The 17024-nt window shown below is 41.8% G+C and overlaps 1 protein-coding gene across 1 annotated transcript; it reads right to left on the bottom strand.

Moving 5' to 3' along the window:
- Positions 1-223: 223 nt before the first annotated feature.
- On the bottom strand, positions 224-3167 carry p2ry1 (purinergic receptor P2Y1). Its single transcript, XM_020615607.1, has 2 exons — positions 2830-3167; positions 224-2569 (listed from the first exon to the last, which is right to left on the bottom strand). The coding sequence occupies exon 2, from the start codon at positions 2538-2540 to the stop codon at positions 1479-1481; it is 1062 nt and encodes a 353-aa protein (XP_020471263.1). The 5' UTR covers positions 2541-2569; positions 2830-3167; the 3' UTR covers positions 224-1478.
- Between the last annotated feature and the right edge of the window lie 13857 nt (positions 3168-17024).

Raw genomic sequence — 17024 nt, 5'->3', positions numbered from 1 at the left:
AAACCACTCTTTATTCCCCCTTCATCCCCTCACTCCCTCCCGGCTGTGCTGAAAAAGAAAGTAGACAAGAGGGGTAGAACTGTGTGTGAATGCCTCCTTCATTGACTTCACATGTTTGAGCGAGAATGTGCAGCTGGCACAAACCAGGTGACATAAATGCTATAAGTCTTAAAAGAATGATCTGAGTCTTATTACACTGGCATGTTTTAAATAGAGGTTTAATGACAAAGATACATGTGGCCCCAGATATCCTGTACAGATAATTCACTTCCTTTTTTGATGATAGCTGACCACGTTATAGATTTACAGATGTATTAGTACAGACATCAAACATCTACTGTGTGCACTCCCGAGTAAATATATTTTGAGAGCGCTACATGGTCATTTCTCCAGAATGATCACAACAGATACAAAACAGAAATGAACATCTGCCAAATCACAGGAACAGTGCAAGATTTACTTTGAGGTATCTCATACAAACAAGTCACTATGCTGACAGAGTCACAGAGCAGGTGAGTGTGTGTCCGCTCTGCTCATTTGTAAGCTATTACTCCATATGTTGAAATAAACATATGGAGTAAGAGTCAGTGTTTCACTGGTGGTAACAGATACTAGATTCATGCAATAAAAGTCTGGATTAGAGACACTGATTTGATCAGAACTATTAACTGCACAGCCTAATCTGCACAACCTAATACTATACAGTACAGCTAAAAAACATTAAGTGTATTGCCATATACACAAAAATACCAAGTATTATCTTTTTCTGTAGGAAACAAGTTAACAAGGAGAGAAAGACTGTGGTAATGGGGCCATTGTAAACCTCAGGACTGTCAAAATGGAAAACTAGTCGACCACGTCCCTCACCCAGGCAGTAATAGATGGCGAACAAAATGAGGAGTGATAGGTCGCACTCAAAGCAGAGAGTGCTCAGTCATAGTGCATTACAATGTCCACACGGCACATCCGTGCAGCAAACTCAGGTTCAGTGCATTTACTTTTTACCTCTAAGAGCCATCTCGGCTACACTTCCTTAACCATAAGCTCTCACATGCTTAATAGCTATTGATTAAGCATCAGTTCAGTGACTAGACAGGGTGATACCCATTCTCGGTCCAATTTTTGAACAAATGGATGACCGGAACATTATTACGTGTAGAGAAACTTATTTCCCCCACCTTGCTGGAGTGTGATGCAAATTTTGTCCAAGGTGTAAGCAGCCCTAACTACTGGCTCTAACGCTTAAAGTACAACACATGTACAGGACAATACAGTACACATCGATGGACTGCAAGTGAGCAAGTCATCGCAGGATAAAATAGAGTATTCATCCTACAGTTCTTTAAACCATCATCCAGTAGATTGTACACACAGCCATCAGTCTACACGGCGCCTCTAGTTATTCACTGCTGAGTGCATCGTGGATTCTAAAGCTGACAGAGATCCATATCCATGAGTAGGCGCCCAGGGGCACCCTGTCACTGCCTCCGATCTCCGTTCTCCACATACTCAGCCAGGCTGTTGAGTGCTGTCTCCTCACTCTTGGACTGAAGGACATGGTCCCCCTTCCTGGAAGTTTTTTTAGTGGCCCGTGACAACTTCCTCCTGAAAGTGTCTCCAGCCAGAAAGTAAAGAACAGGATCTACACAGCTGTTGAGGCTGGCCAGCCCCCGTGTCACCTGGTAGGTGGCGTAGACACGGTTATTAAAGTCACACATGTCAGGGCTCTGGAAGTACAGCCTGGCCCTCATGTTGAGGTTCTTCATCACGTGGAAAGGCAGGTAGGAGACGGCAAAGACTGTGAGCACAATGATAACCAGATGGATTGATTTCTGCCGCAGGGGGGCATTGTTCATATCGTTGCAGATCAATGCTTTAACAATCATACCATAGCAACAAAATATGATAATAAAGGGGATGCAGAACCCAAACACAGTCAACGTCATGCTGTAGATGAAATAACCTGGTAACTCATCCTCAGTGGTGGTGTCATAACAAGTGGTTGCATTACGCTTCAGACCGGTCCTGGAATAATAAAGGATGGGGGAGATACCTATAATGACCACCACCCACACCAACGCACTGGTAATGACTGCGTTTTTCTTCTTCAGTCGACCCAGAGACTTGAGCGGGTGCACCACCCCGGAGTACCTGTGAACGCTGATGCAGGTCAGAAACAGAATGCTCCCGTAAAGATTTACATGAAATATAAAGCGTTGTAGTCGACACAGAACATCCCCGAATATCCAGTCTGTTTTGTTGAAGTAGTAGAAGATGAGGAAGGGCAGGGAGAGCACGTAGCAGAAGTCAGCCAGAGCCAGGTTGAACATGTAGACAGAGATGCTGCTCCAGGGTCTCATGTGGCACACAAACATCCAAATGGCCAGGCTGTTGCCCACCAGCCCCGTGATGAAGACCATAATATAAACAGTGGGCAGGTAGTAGAACTGGAAACCTGTCTTGGTGAGGGAACATCCTCTTGTGTGATTGTGCAGATCTGTTGCATTGAGCAAGGAGGTCAAGTTCAAGTCTGTGGTCATGGTGTCAAGGGCAGAGGCGGGTCTTTTCACTGCAGGAAAAGGGTGCACATTTAAGGAAATGTTTCGCAAATTTACGCAATCTTAGATACAATATTCTATTAAAAATGTCAGTAATCTCTTCCTATGTGCCGTCGCCTCTTAGTTTAAAATAGAATCACGTCTACATTCAAAATCTTGCACAGACATACTGAAGCACCAAACTTAATTCTGCGTAACGCCTACGTGCAGCCCAACAAACCCTCGTGTGTACACAGAGGGAGAGAGGAATGATAAGCGCAGCACCACTCACCGCTGACACAGACTTGTAACCCACATTCCCATAGTCTTCACAGTTGCAAAGATTTTAGTAAACACGCGGATGGGGAGTTCCGAGCTGTCAGGTGTCTTCATTCACTCTCCCGACAGTGTTGGAAATTGGTGAAAAGTTGCGGTATCCTTCGGGTTTGCTTTGACACTTCGAGGTGAGCGAGTCTGTCGTCGGATCGTCAACCCGGAGCGACGACGCAGCAGAGACAGCTGCAGGCTCTGGCATGAAGAGCAGGAATTGCAAGCAGACTCCGTAAAGCGAAAGGAAGCTCTCCGCGCCGTGGAGAGGGGAGGTGCGCACTAAACCACTGATCCACATACGCGCACTTTTTCTTCCTCCCTCCTCCCAGTGGCCCTTATCAGATCCGTGCTGCCAGCACGGAAGAGATTTTGGTATAGACATATGAATACTTTGCTTCAAAGCCATTTGAGTGCATTTGTGTTCTGCTTGTTAGGAGTTATTAGGAGACATCCCCCTTTAACCAGGAAAACATTTACACTTTAGATTTTGTGTATACCCTGCACAGATTTACCACATCTAAAAGTGCATTAACAGCATCACTGCTGTTTCAATTTGAAATTCCGAGGTAAATATGAATTATAGTGCTGCCTGTCACAGTGACAGTAACGAGTTCTAAACGTTTAGGGGTGATACTGCAGAGCAGGATGAAGAAAGCCATACATTATCATTTAAATGAGAAGTGGGCAGAGCTACAATGGACTGCAGAGATGGATTTGCCATTTTGCCCAAAACTTTCTACAATTACTATCAATCAAGAAGAGTAAGGAGCCAATGAAGACATTGATTAAAATAGAGGAGAGAAGGTTAGACAGGGCAGGAGCATAAAAACCAATTTCTGTTCTGTACATCGGGATGGTCGTTTTGTGCCTCCCAACTGTCTGAGACAGATGGCACGATTTGTTAGACACAGCCAAGGACAACGCAGGCGCTGGCAGGAGCAGCAGACAGAGAGGATGGAGGAGAACAGCGAGGGGATCGGGCAGCGGCGTGACAAAGCCAAAGGTTAAGTTCATTAGGCTGTGGTGCCAAACATCTTACCAACGGTGGGAAGTGGAGCGGGCCAAAAGTTTAGGAATAATTTCATGGATGTTATTAAAAAGTTAGAGAACAAATGTCCACTATAAACTTGATAGATGCTCATTGCGAAACCATCAGAGGATGTTAGCCGAAGTCAAGTCTGGGGACTTGTTTATGTAGCCAAGAACATTCTTAACAAGGCATTGTGACATTGAGACATTATTAACAAATGTAAGACCAGATAGATAGATAGATAACATCAAAATACCCAACCATCAAAATAATCTATCAAAGAAAAGTAATATTAGAACTGATATGCAGAAAAACAATCAGGCAGTTAAACAAAACATTTCATAGTGAGCTCAATAAGTTCAGTTTTCTCAACTATTGACTCATAACAAAAAGACATGCTAAAAGAAGGTAATTCTTTGTGGTAGGTACAAACAAACAACCAAACAAAAGATTATGTGAAATGAAATCAGTTAATCCAGTGAAAGTTGATGAAAAGCTCTAGATGATCTGGAAAACCAAACCAGCCAGCTGACGGTGTTATTAGTGTTTGCAGGCTAACACAGAGTTGATGTATATTCACAAATCCAAAGCGACCTTTTACCATATGTTTGACATATCATTCCACATGATACACAGCATTACTGTAACAGCCATGAGGTCCCAAATACAGTCTGTATACTTGCGATGTGCGCATCAGAGTGTGGAAAGGAAATAAAGCTCATTTAGCCACAGTCAGGCTTGTTTAATATAATAGCTGTGGACATTAAACAGTTGCACAGGCTTATGTGAGTATCTGTCTTGGCAACTTGCAGCAAAGCGAGTCACTGTAGGACACTTAATCAGTTCAAGATATTGGCGTGCATCAGCCAAAACACAGAGAGTGATGGAACATGTCTTGTGGTTTAGTTGTTCTCTGCAGTGAAGGCATGCGGCTCTTGGCATCATGGCAGACCTCAGTCAAAACAAATTACTGCAGGCACTTTGACTGAACAAGCTTGTTCCTAGAACACAGCAGATGAGCAAGTTTGGCAGGTGACTGTTAGAGTTCACCCATCCTCTCTTATCACCACGTGGCGTCTTATAAGACAGAAGTGAAATGAAAAGAAAAGATGTAATATTTCAAACTCCATGAGCAAAGCTGGGAACTGCTGCCTGCACCTGCCGTTGTATTTCCTGCCAAGGATCCTTTTCTGTTTGTGTCTGACCTCCATCTTCCGCCCTTAGAGCTGACAGGGACAGAGGTATGCTGGGCACGGCTGGACGCACACTGTGAGATTAATTTAAACGTATTGAAGCCCAGTCAGGACATTCAAGTCAGCGTACCTCAACCTGCCCGAGGAGCGGCTGTGTGGTGTTAATATTTTCACCAGGTTTCTAAAATGTCTTGAAACATTTGGCTGTGGTTCTCTACCTTTGGCTAAAAACCCTAAAAGAAGGAATGCTTTGCTATGCAGCACAATAAAGACAAACACAGTGAACATGTTTAGATGATTTATATTCTTTCAGTTCTTCCAGTTTTCTTTTTGTACCATATCTATATTTCTCTTTGTTCCTGTGGTCTTTAATATAGTCACATAATGTGTCACCTGGTAGGCAGATGAGTAAAAGAACAAAGTCATACAAAGGTCAAATAGTAAACTTCCACACTGGGAAAGTAAAGGTTGATCATAAATCAGAACGGGGAAAGTCATCTTCATTCTCAAAGCTGCAATATCTAATGAAAAAAGAAGTCAAGTCACAAACACCTGAAGCAATAACTGACAACATAGATACATAAAATGAGACATAGACCAATCTCGAGATAAAGAGATGCTGTAGACACCTAGAAACTTCAGGTCTGTACAGTAGTTTTACTGGAGCTTTTATCGCATCACACCATCTTCCTCAGCAAATGGAGTTTTCACTTTTCGTGGAATAAATATGAAACCGGGTAGAAACAGGAATTTAAATAAATATTTATCACCCCAAAAAAAAAAGCTGACTGAGGGGAGCGGGGAAGGCAGATCCATCAACGACTAGCATCCAAGTAGCCAATCCAAGAATTTAAGTGACGACTTTGAAAAGTGTGACTTTGAAACTTTTAAAATAAGAAAGCGTCTTACAGTTGAAAAGGTTAATTCACAAGCAGTAAAACACAACCTTGCTTAGTGCAATTCACTCAAGGGACTTTCTGTTACATCCTGTTTTCATCTGAAATGACAAGTAGTTTATGGTGCCTAACGTTACAGTAGCTAATGAAGATAGGTATTGCTGAGTCTTTTCTGTGCTGTTACATTTCAGCATTTAGCAACAGGCTACAGTGGCTGCTGTTCAAACATTACACAGGCTTATTACTAATGAAGACAGATAAATGCAAAACTCATCAATCAACGTGTTCTTTATATAATGGAAAAAAGGCTGCTGTGCTGCATGTTGAGCATTATTTACGGATAAACCTGGCCTGGCTTACATTTAATCTGCTCCCACTGTCACAGATTTTGATGAGTCAGGTGTTTCCAGTCAGATCCAGTCTATGTCTGTGGGAGCTGTGTTACCCCACACATGCTTCCAGGTGTGAAGCTAGATAAGGACGGAGCTGAAATTGCCTTCTGCAGCTCCCATCCCCTCTCACGGTGTAGCTTGTGGCTCACCGCCTTCCAGTCCGAAACATCCCAACCACTGCTCCATTTGGCCTCAAGTGTGTAAAAAGGAAAAAGAATGCACCGAGAAGTGAGACGTTACTGCAGACACTTTAAAACAGGTCATTACTTAACAGACACAGTGGGAACACTTCAGAGTGCACTCTTAACTTTAACAAGTCCACTGGGCTCTGTTTCTCAGCTGGGTTTCATCCCCAAACTCTCCACACTGATTGGATGTAATAACACTTATCCTCATGTCCCAGATGTAATCATAATGACAAGTGGAAAGCACAGAAAGGAAATTCTATTTGTCTCAGGCTCTGACCTGTATTTCTTTACATCCCGCTTCACTGGCTCCTCTGACAGCCCAGTCACCATCAGACTCATTACGACTAACATGGTTTCCTGTTTGTGCCATTCTCATTAACTGTGGTGGAAGTAGGTCTGCAGCAACATGGAGGGATGAAAATCAGACCATGTAAGCTGCAGCGCACTTAGACCAACATGTTTCTATAGTATTAGGAAAAGCTAAGCTGGCAAATTAGTCAATTTGTGAGAAAACATTTTTTCTTTCCTGTTATAATCCTGTATATCTCCTGAACACCAGTGCACTCGCCCTATTTACTTAATCTCTCTTGTTCTCCTTAAATGTTTCTGTCCTTTCACTCATCTTTTTGTTTTCTTTGTCTGCCTTTGTGCCCAGTTTTTATATTAAATTCAGTGTCTGCTTTATTTGTCTCCTTCCTATTCCAGGCTCACCACATGCCCATAAGAAGACCACCACACACAACACATGTGATTGATGAGCATCACCACTGCTATTGATCTCTCTTATCAGCCGTTCAACAGACTGGGCTGGAAAATAATTATATCTTCCTCTGCCTCTTTTCCTGTCACTCTGCATCACCCCACCATTCTACTTCCTCTTGCAAATCCTTTTTTATGTCTCTTACTCTCCATCCAATTACTCTTTATATGCTTTAGATGAACATCCACATTCCTAACCCTCTTCCTTGAATGAATGCTGCTCCTGGTGACAAACCCACAGAGAAATAATCACCTGGCACAGTAGTTCCCCTCAGCATTATAGAGCATTTTAGCATCTTTCAGCTAATTGTCTTGGTCTTTCAGCCCACAAAAACAAAACAAAACAAACAAAAAAAAAAAACCTCTACCAAAAAGCAAGCAAATTTAGCAACTGACTAGCAAATATAGTGGAGTGCATCTAGCTGTTATAGCTAATTTCTTCAGGAGTTAGTGGAGATTATAACAGAAAATGAGAGCAAACGTCGGGCTTCTGCCAGATGGCCAGGAACACACCAAAAGAAAACTAATTGTTCTGCTGGATGTGTAAGTTCTGCTAACCCCATACCAAGTGTAAATGTGATAATGTATAATAAAAAGGTAACTGGACAGTTTTATGGGCAGTACATAATCACATATTACCACAGTTACAAAGTTTTAGAGGTATTTGTATCTCATTTAAAGTATCATACTATCCCGTGCTCCTGATACGATTGCCCAAGAGCTGGAAACCACACTATGGACCTTAAAAGAAAGGTCAGTTAAGTCAGGTGCACGCTTTAGTTTTCAATAAACTGCTCGGATGTGTGTGCCCCCGTTCCCCTCCCACACACACACACACACACACACACACACTCACACACAAAGGTCAGCTGCTCCCTAGGGCTCCTCTGACTGCAACTGTGATCACAGGCTGAACCCCACATGCAGCCTCTGCTCCACCTTCTCTTCTTTTTTTCCATCTTCCCCCTCTCTCGAGTTTCCTGTCACTCTATCTACATTTCTATATCTGATACTGTATCTGTCTATCTAAACCAAATGGCGTGATATCATTTTACTTTTCTCAGTCCACACTGAACAACTTTTCTATAATCTGGTCAATGGAGCTGAATGTCACCGATGCTTTCTATCAAGCAGAGAAAAGGTCAGTCTGTGTTTTTCCTGTGTAAATACCACAGGAATGTGGTTACCGGACCTCTGTTGTGAAGTGAGTCGAAGTGTGGCTGATACAGCATTTGTGTATTTTTGTAAGACAATCATAATGTGAAAGTAGATTTTTTTTTTCAGGAATGAAAATCTTGCTAAACCGGAGCTGATGAGGCAAAAAAAGTTGCTGAGGGATTGTTGACCAGTCATGACCTCTTCAACATTTTTTCCCACCTAATCTGACGATATTAACTAACCAGACTAAAATATATTGCATTAAAATACTTCTACTAAACCCAGTTTGGTGATTTTATCACATTGCTCAAACCCTGGCATCCATGCATGCAGATTAATGACAGAGTAAACCACTGTGCCGTCTCTAAAAGTGCATGGGATCAGTGGGGATACACAGGCAAAGCAGGATGCCAGTGCCTTAGTAAAATGGTTTATTATTATTTGACTTTTATTTAGGTCCTCAATGATATAGCAATCAGTTTTTTCTAAGTGTCTTGGGCAAGATGGGCAGCAATACATTGGATATATTGGAGATTTTAATCTGAGGTTCAGGAACAGGACCATGTCCGAAAACACACACCCCTTCCTCTGCCCACTATATTAAACCATGTAAGAAAGACAATCCTGTGCTTCCGCTTTTCATAACCCAACGTCTCTCACCACATTCAATCATCCTCTCCCCTCTGTCTCCCTTTTATGCAGGGTGTCAACTAGTGCCGCAAACCTCTGAAGCCTTCCCCCAAATAGCAGTGCATGACCCCAGTCTATATGCCAAGCACTGTTTAAATTCATTCATTAGTGAGGGCGGGGTCCTAGCTAGTGTAACACTGAGAACAAGAGAATGACAAGAAAAGTGCAATAACATTAGCAAATCAATTTTCGTCAGTCATTGCCATAATCTTTATTTTTTGTTTGGCAACATAATCCCAGAGTATCCGGAATAAAAATGCCACACAACCAAAAAAAAAAAAAAAACCCTGTGCAACTGTCCTGTAATAAATCTTACCACTTATGTGTAGCTCTGTCAGGGCTGTGCCAGAGAAGTCATCATTATCATTGTGTGACTGTGGGCCTTAGCAGTACTGTTCCATTAGACTGTGCTATACTAAGTGTTTTGGTTGCACTGTAAACTACAATTTAAAAAGAAAATATTAGAATCTCTTCCCATTCAACAAAAGTTAAGCAAACAGGCCATATACAAGGCCAAAACCAAATAAGACAATATGCTGTGCATTTACTACAGACTATGTTTAGCTGGTATGGACCCATTCAAATTCAACAAGACCTGACAATGAACTGTGCGTGGCAGTTGTTTGCATGTTAAAATGGACACTTAGGTTAGCTGAGTTAGCTGCTGAGCTTTACACCACCACCAGCTGGATTAATCTGGCTTTAAAAGTAACACACTGATATTTAACATCATTTTTTACTTAATTATTTAGTTAATTTGCAGCTGCAGGGCTTCTCTCCAGACAATACTCCCCTCTTGTACCTTTCAATCTTTTTGTTTTGGACCCAAATACTGACACAGAAACAGGAAGCGTGCAAAGAGTGAACAGTCCTTAACATGAGACTTCTTGTGTTTTGGGAATTAAGATTTAGGTGTAAGGTAAGTGTGCACACACACACAAAAAAAGAACAGAGTTAGCAGAGAAATGTTTCTCAGCACAGGAAATCTCAAAAAGACAAACGTAAGCTAGACAGGACTGAACTGTCTTTAATCCTAATGGTGCAAGGTAACCACAGCAGAAAATGAAAAAACAGAGGGCAAAGGCGAGCATGAACAGTCCTTAGACTTCAGCAGAGTATGGTTTCTAGATGTTAACACAAGGCAGGCATAAGCTGAGGCAACACGAGGTCTGGACATGAGGAAAGCATGGGCTGGAAAGTCCAGGTGTGGATGCAGCACTCATAATCTGGGGAAAGAAATACTGCAGCGAGGATATGATGATGGACAGCAGGTGTGCTGAGGAGTGGCAGCGAAACAGAGGGAAGGCAGTGCGGGATCTGAACAACATAAGGTAAGATACAGGAAGTGCCACAGAAAAATGAAAGCATGATGTGCCAGCTCTCACTTCTTCTCGCGGCATTGTACTTGAAGTGAGTCCCAATGTTTGGCGTTTCCAACCAAGCACTGCTGTAACTGAGGTGTGCTTTTAACCTCACTGACTGTTACCCTAGCTCCCGCAGTTACAGAGTTAATATGCATACAGTAGTCTAGCTACAGTAGGTCCTAGCATTGTTGTCAGTTCAATCATTGGTGTGCTGCTGGTGTGGAGGGTCACTGAGAACTGGGAAGATGAAAAATGTGCAGCGCAGCCACCCAATGAACAGGAGCATTTAATGATCATCTTTTAAAAACACTTCTTGTAATTTCATCCTTTATTCTTCATTACAAATTTTAAATTCTTAAACTCCATTTTAGTCTCTTGTTTTTGTGAAGAAAACTATATAGAACCAGAGTCACAATTATTTAATGATGACAGTTTTTTGCCAGATTGAAAATAGGGGAATACGATCTCAGTTTCTCTAGACTGATGTGCACATAACCCGATTTGAGAGGAGTCAGGTCAAACAGCCAAACATTTCAAAGTGGAGGGTTTTAAAGTATCAAATTAGGAATGTGGACGGATGGACAGAGAGGACTGGTGGGTAGAGAGGTCATCTAATGTTCTTTGTTACTCAATAATTAGTTGGAGACAAGAATGCTGAGAGCACAGTGGGGGTAAAAGAGAAGCGGCTAATGGTGCACATTAATGTAAAGCTCTTGTGTGGCCATACAGTGGAGCTAATGCTGACACAGAGACTCGAGGGGTCGGTGAGACATAGAGAATGTACATTACCATGTTTCCAGGAGAGGCCCATGTCGATCTGCAGTTTGCCAGTATCCCAACAGAAATGAATTATGTTTTAAAACTTGCATGACTTCCATTCTTGCCCAACAAAACTGCAATACATGGCAGTGGTAGTGCTGAGCCACGAGGAGCTGTGTTGTGCTTGCATTTCTGTGAGTGTATTTGTATTAGTATGTAAACGAGAGGAGATAAAAAAGAAAACGAATGGCAGCATCTGAAAGTTAAGTACCTTACAGAATGAATATTATTGTCCTGTCTGTGAACTGTAATTAGAATGGCTGAGATTCACCAAACCCTAATGGAATAAAGCTCGATGATGAAAGATGGTGCTGACAAATGGAAGGAGTGGAGAAAATGACTTTGTCAAACTTTTCCCATTAAGCTGCTGTAAAACTGCTGAACATTGAGGCTGGAAAGTAAACAATGTTGTGCATTTTATGAGCAATTAGGTGTAACTGAGCCTGGGCACAAGATGTGAGCAGCAAATAAGTGTTTGGAGGAGGAGTCTAAACTAGCATGTGTAAACACGCCAAGGAGTGTTACTGCACATTTGACAACAACGTTAGGATAAAAAAAAGAAACCCGACAGATAGAAATGGGAACAGCACGACGCAACAAGTTTATGGGCTAACTCGCTCACTCTGTCTCTCACACACACACACGCTTGTGTTTACACATGCAAACCAATGATGTAATCGAGTACCCATTAACATAGTCTCAAAGAAACGCACACAGATTAAACACATTCCAAAGCTTTGATTTGTAATTCAGTTTCTTCCTTAATTAACATGAGTGTTTTTATTGCCAACCACTGCCATGACACAGGGGAAGAGAAAACAACAAATGTGGTTGCACACACATTAAAACTGACAAAGTTTTAATTGTGAAATGATGGGCTTATGTGAAGCCAAAAGGCAAGGCAGGTCTTGGCCCAGTGCCTGAGGAATAAAAGGAAACCATTAGATATTAGATCTTTTATAGGTGGGAGGTTTTTCAGGCATTGCAGTTAAGGGCCCGTCCTTGTCAGCCTGCCGGTTATCACAATTCACAGACAGCAAGAGAGATCGGTGAAGCACAGGAGGGAGGAAGATGAAGGGACAGTGCATAGAGAGAAGCGGGATGTGACAATGGGACACAGATAGGGTAAATGAATAAAAGAGAAGCAGAAAGAGAGGTAGGGAGGACGAGGGAAGGAGAGAGTAAGGAGCTGAAAACTGACAGTTATGAAAAGAGAATGGAAGCAACAGTGTGTCACATCTGGGAGAGAAGGGTGCGCCAAGAATGAAACAATCCATTCGTTCTTGTTACTGGAGGCAACGAAAAGGGCAGGAAGTGCAGCAGTGCACCATGGGAGTTCTGAGGCATTTAATTGGGGATGAAGAGAGGCAGGCTAAGAGCCAGGTTCAAACTGAGTAGCACTGAACAAAATCATTTGATGGCGAGGATGAACTTCTGCTCCAGAAGTAAGAAAACCTCCTTCCCACTCACACTGACAAGAGAAATGAGTTACTTTTTAGCCTCGAAACAAAACCCAACACACCATTATGCTGTGTGGTTCATACAGAACGTCTGCCACTGTTAGTCTGCTGCTTGGTCCACCACAATGGTTCAGTACGTCAACAACTACTGGATGAATGGACACAAACTGTCTAGTTCCCAGACTTTGTATCATACTGATTTATAAGCTGCTGTGACTTTTCCTCAAGCTGCATGATGACATTAACATTTGTGGTTTTGAACAGGCTGTCTCAACAACTTCTGGATGAATTGCCATGAAATTTAAAAAAACACCCATTAAATATTAGCATGTTAGCATTCTCATTATGGGCATGTTAGTCAGCTGATTCTGCCATTTAGTTAAAAGCACCACAGTGCTAAAGTATAGCTGCTAACATTATAGACTCCCACTCTAACAGTTGTGATATGATTGCCTCAGTTTATAGCTGAAGGCGAGTCCACGAGACAGTCAAGATCCCACCACTCCCTGCAACAAAGCCAGGACAGAGATGAGCAAACAGTTTTCAGAGATCAGGAGATGTCCTGGAAGACAGCCAGCTGTACAGAGGGGCTGATAAACAGAATGGGAGCTGTCATTTCACTTTAAAATTTTGAAATGGCTCTAAACTGCTACAGTAGATACTAATTTGATACTTTTTAGGTCCTTTTTCCCCTTCAGACAGATGATAAGAATGTTCACCGAGAGATTGTACTGAGCTACAGGCGCTAGCGGAACAGCAGCTAAGTCATTACTTCAGCTCTCACTCTGTGTGAGAACAGACTGTGTCTAAAAACTGCTTCTGTAATTACACTTCTTCTTAAACAAACTGAACTGTATGCTTTCCTAGCAGTGAACTACTGAACTTCCCCTCTTAACTGTCAGGAGATTAATGTGCTTGTTTCCTCCTCCTTCTTTTCTCCTTCTACTTTCTCAGGCCCATTAAACCAAAGAACAGATATGCTGATTTTTTTTAACTTCATTTTAGATAGCTGCATGTGCACCATTTTTCCAAGCCTAATAAGGTGACAGAAATGATTACAAGCAGATGTCAGTACCCTTTACTTCTCCAGTTTCATCCACTGACCTGTTATTTCTGGATAATTAATATAGAGTAGTGTAAGTATGATTGCTTTCAAAACAGGATCTGGGAGCGGCCTTGCTCCAGTGGCGACACAAATAAAAATAGACCCTCCTGAGCAGCTCTTTGCTCTTGTGAGATAAAGTGTGTGTGTGTGAGTCATGGTGCTATTGAGATTTATTCACACAGAGGCTCATGAGAAACTGCCTGCATCAGGTGTGGCTGCCCACGTGAAGACACTCAAGCTGAAGGTGAGAAAGAGGAGCATGGTGGCGGGTTGGGCACAGGAGCAGGAAATAGCAGGGAAATCATTCTTACTTATCCTAAATGAAACAGCAACTCACTGCTTCGCTTTACTTAATTTAATGATAAGGCCTCATTTCAGGGAAGATGGCACTTTGTGCTGTGTAAGGCCAAGAACAAAAAAGAGACTATCTTTATTATATATGGCGCAGACATTTCCTATTTCCCATGTGACAGCGAATAGTTAGACTGTAAGATTGATGTAATAGTCGCCCACTGTGAAGCACCTTCTTCAAAAAGCCCTGTCACCAATAAAGAAGCTGATTTTTTTTCTCTTTCAGGAAAGTGGCTAGATTTCCATAATCGAATAATTAATGTGAAACTGTTTTAATACAGTACAGACTGCAGCCAATAGAAAATTCAGCAAACTGTTGAGATAAAAAATACATCTGAGACATGATACTGAGAGACAGACAGTTGTATAGAGGCCTACATACCAAATTGGCTGTCTCAGCAATAGGCCCTTCTTACTCTTCCTAAATCACTATGAATTAATTACATTGTGATTTAGGCAGCAGTTATGGCTGTTTCGAACCGGCTACTTTACGAGCTAAACATGGGTGGCAGAGATGGATGGAATAACGCCAAGTGAGGGAGAAAAAGAGTGAAAGGGCTGGTGAGGAAAATCACTAATGATGGGGGTGAATTAAGGGTATTATATACACACACACAGTAGGGGTGTGATGAGATCTCATGCCATAAGATCTCGTGATATTAAAATGTGACAATATTTCTCCTTGAGGTAAAAACTGTCTTGTGATATCAGTATGAAACAGAACCAAGCCAGCATGATGACGTGTGAATGCATGTTCACATCAAAGGGAATTCATGCTTTGCACATCCGCATGTCCGCTAAGTGGAGTGATGTATTTTCATCATCTTCACAGGTCCGCGAGGGTCCATGTGGACTCTGTGCTGACACCCCACATGCAGGTGAAAAGTTAGTGTCTGTGCGGACGCTCCACACAATAAAAGCTCCAACTGCCCATGTACCACCATGCTTGGAAACCATTGTGGTATGATGGCAGAAGGCACACCCTCAATTTGAAGTAGGAATAGGAACACCTGCGAAACCCTTATCTGTGTCCGCTTTGTGCACAATAGTATATGCAAAGCATGAATTCACCTTTACTCTGGCAAAAACGCAACTCGATGTGCTGACGTGAGTGGCTTCATTCGTGTTTCCAGCCTGGGAGTTTCTGTTGTATTTTGGTTAGCCTGGTGCTAACATAGCACCAACTCTACCACCAGTGTGTCAGCACTGACAGATAAAAAAAACTGTTTTACATCCATTTCGAACAAAAATGCATGGCATGTCATTATTATACGTTAACTGTGGCCCCTATTCAACAGTGAATAGCAGTGAATGCTCATGCTACCAAGGTAAACAAAAAAGTCTTCTTCCCATGGGCATCCACGTCTCAATCATCCCCCATATATGATTGGTCAATACAATGTCTTTGCTGGATGATGTCACTGTCCAGTGCAGTGTAGTCAGGGTGAAAATAGCACCGAAGGTCACACATAGTTTCACTTAGACATTAGAAGCTCACGCACAGTTCATGCAGCTATAAGGTCTGAGGAGACTCATATGAAATCATAGAGCAGAGACGCTAGTGAGCTGAGTTTGTGGCAAAAACCTTTACAGTGCTTGCAAATTGTCATCTTTTACTGCATATGTCAATTCATACTCAGCAGAACTGAAGTGACATTCATTACAAGATTTATTAAAACATTTCAAAATGTGCTTGCACTGTTTTGCATTTTGTGACTTGCAGTTTAATAAAAGTCATATATTTTGTCACTGAAGATTTCTTAAAAATAAGATATCGTCTTGTCTTGTTCTCATGAACCCAATATCGTGTATTGTCACACACACACACACACGCTGTGTTTTTGTTCTTTGTGGGGATTTTACATTGACTTAGATTCATTTCCTGTAGACTTATCCTAACCTTCACCATAACCCTAAACCATGTTGCCACCCTAAAATTCAGTGATTTCCTTGTGGGGACTAGCTTCTGGTCCCCAAAAGGATGGCCAAGTCCCTACAGTGTGAGTGTATTAACAGGTTTTGGTCCTCATGATGTAAGTAATGCACACGAACACACACATACGTCTTTATGCCTTTGTGTGGCCCATGTTCTGTGACTTCTTTGTGAGGGCCACCACTTCTACTATAGCTACAGTGGTGCGAAACACAAATCTATCATGAGGTGGCAATAGAGAATCAAAATGTCACTTCAGAATGCAGAAAACTCGAAATAAAAAAAATTTTTTTCTTCTACACGTGTGAGGACCGGAGCCTGTTGCCAAGCAGATTTGGTGAACTGGATCTTCTGTCACAAAACACCAAAACAATGCATGTTATATCACCAGATTTTAGCAGATCTTTCATAACTGTCCCATCTTACTTTCCTGGTTAACCCAAAGCACAGCATTACAGAGATGGAAGCATGTGGTTTTATTTTACCAATGTAAAGTGTTTTCAAACTTGTTTGTATTTACATCTATTAAAAAATGTATTATAAAAAAGGTATATGTATGCATCTCTGCATTTAAAACTGGGTAGTTTTGCAGATGTCTAAACTTTAGGTTTTTTCAATCTTACATGTCACTTGCTAAGTTTGCTTAACACCAGTAACACTGAAAGCAATGTTTGTCAAAGTCCTCTAATCTTGATTTACCTATTTTAATTCACCCACTCCATTGATAGAAGCTTGATAAACAATTTAGCACACGAAATTAGTCACAACTGGCTTTATTTGCACAACATAAATTAAAAATGAACTACAACAATTTCCTTT

The sequence above is a fragment of the Monopterus albus genome, unplaced genomic scaffold, assembly GCF_001952655.1.
Source record: "Monopterus albus unplaced genomic scaffold, M_albus_1.0 scaffold167.1, whole genome shotgun sequence".
Lineage (NCBI taxonomy): Eukaryota > Metazoa > Chordata > Actinopteri > Synbranchiformes > Synbranchidae > Monopterus > Monopterus albus.
This window is presented reverse-complemented; position numbering and strand designations above follow the sequence as displayed.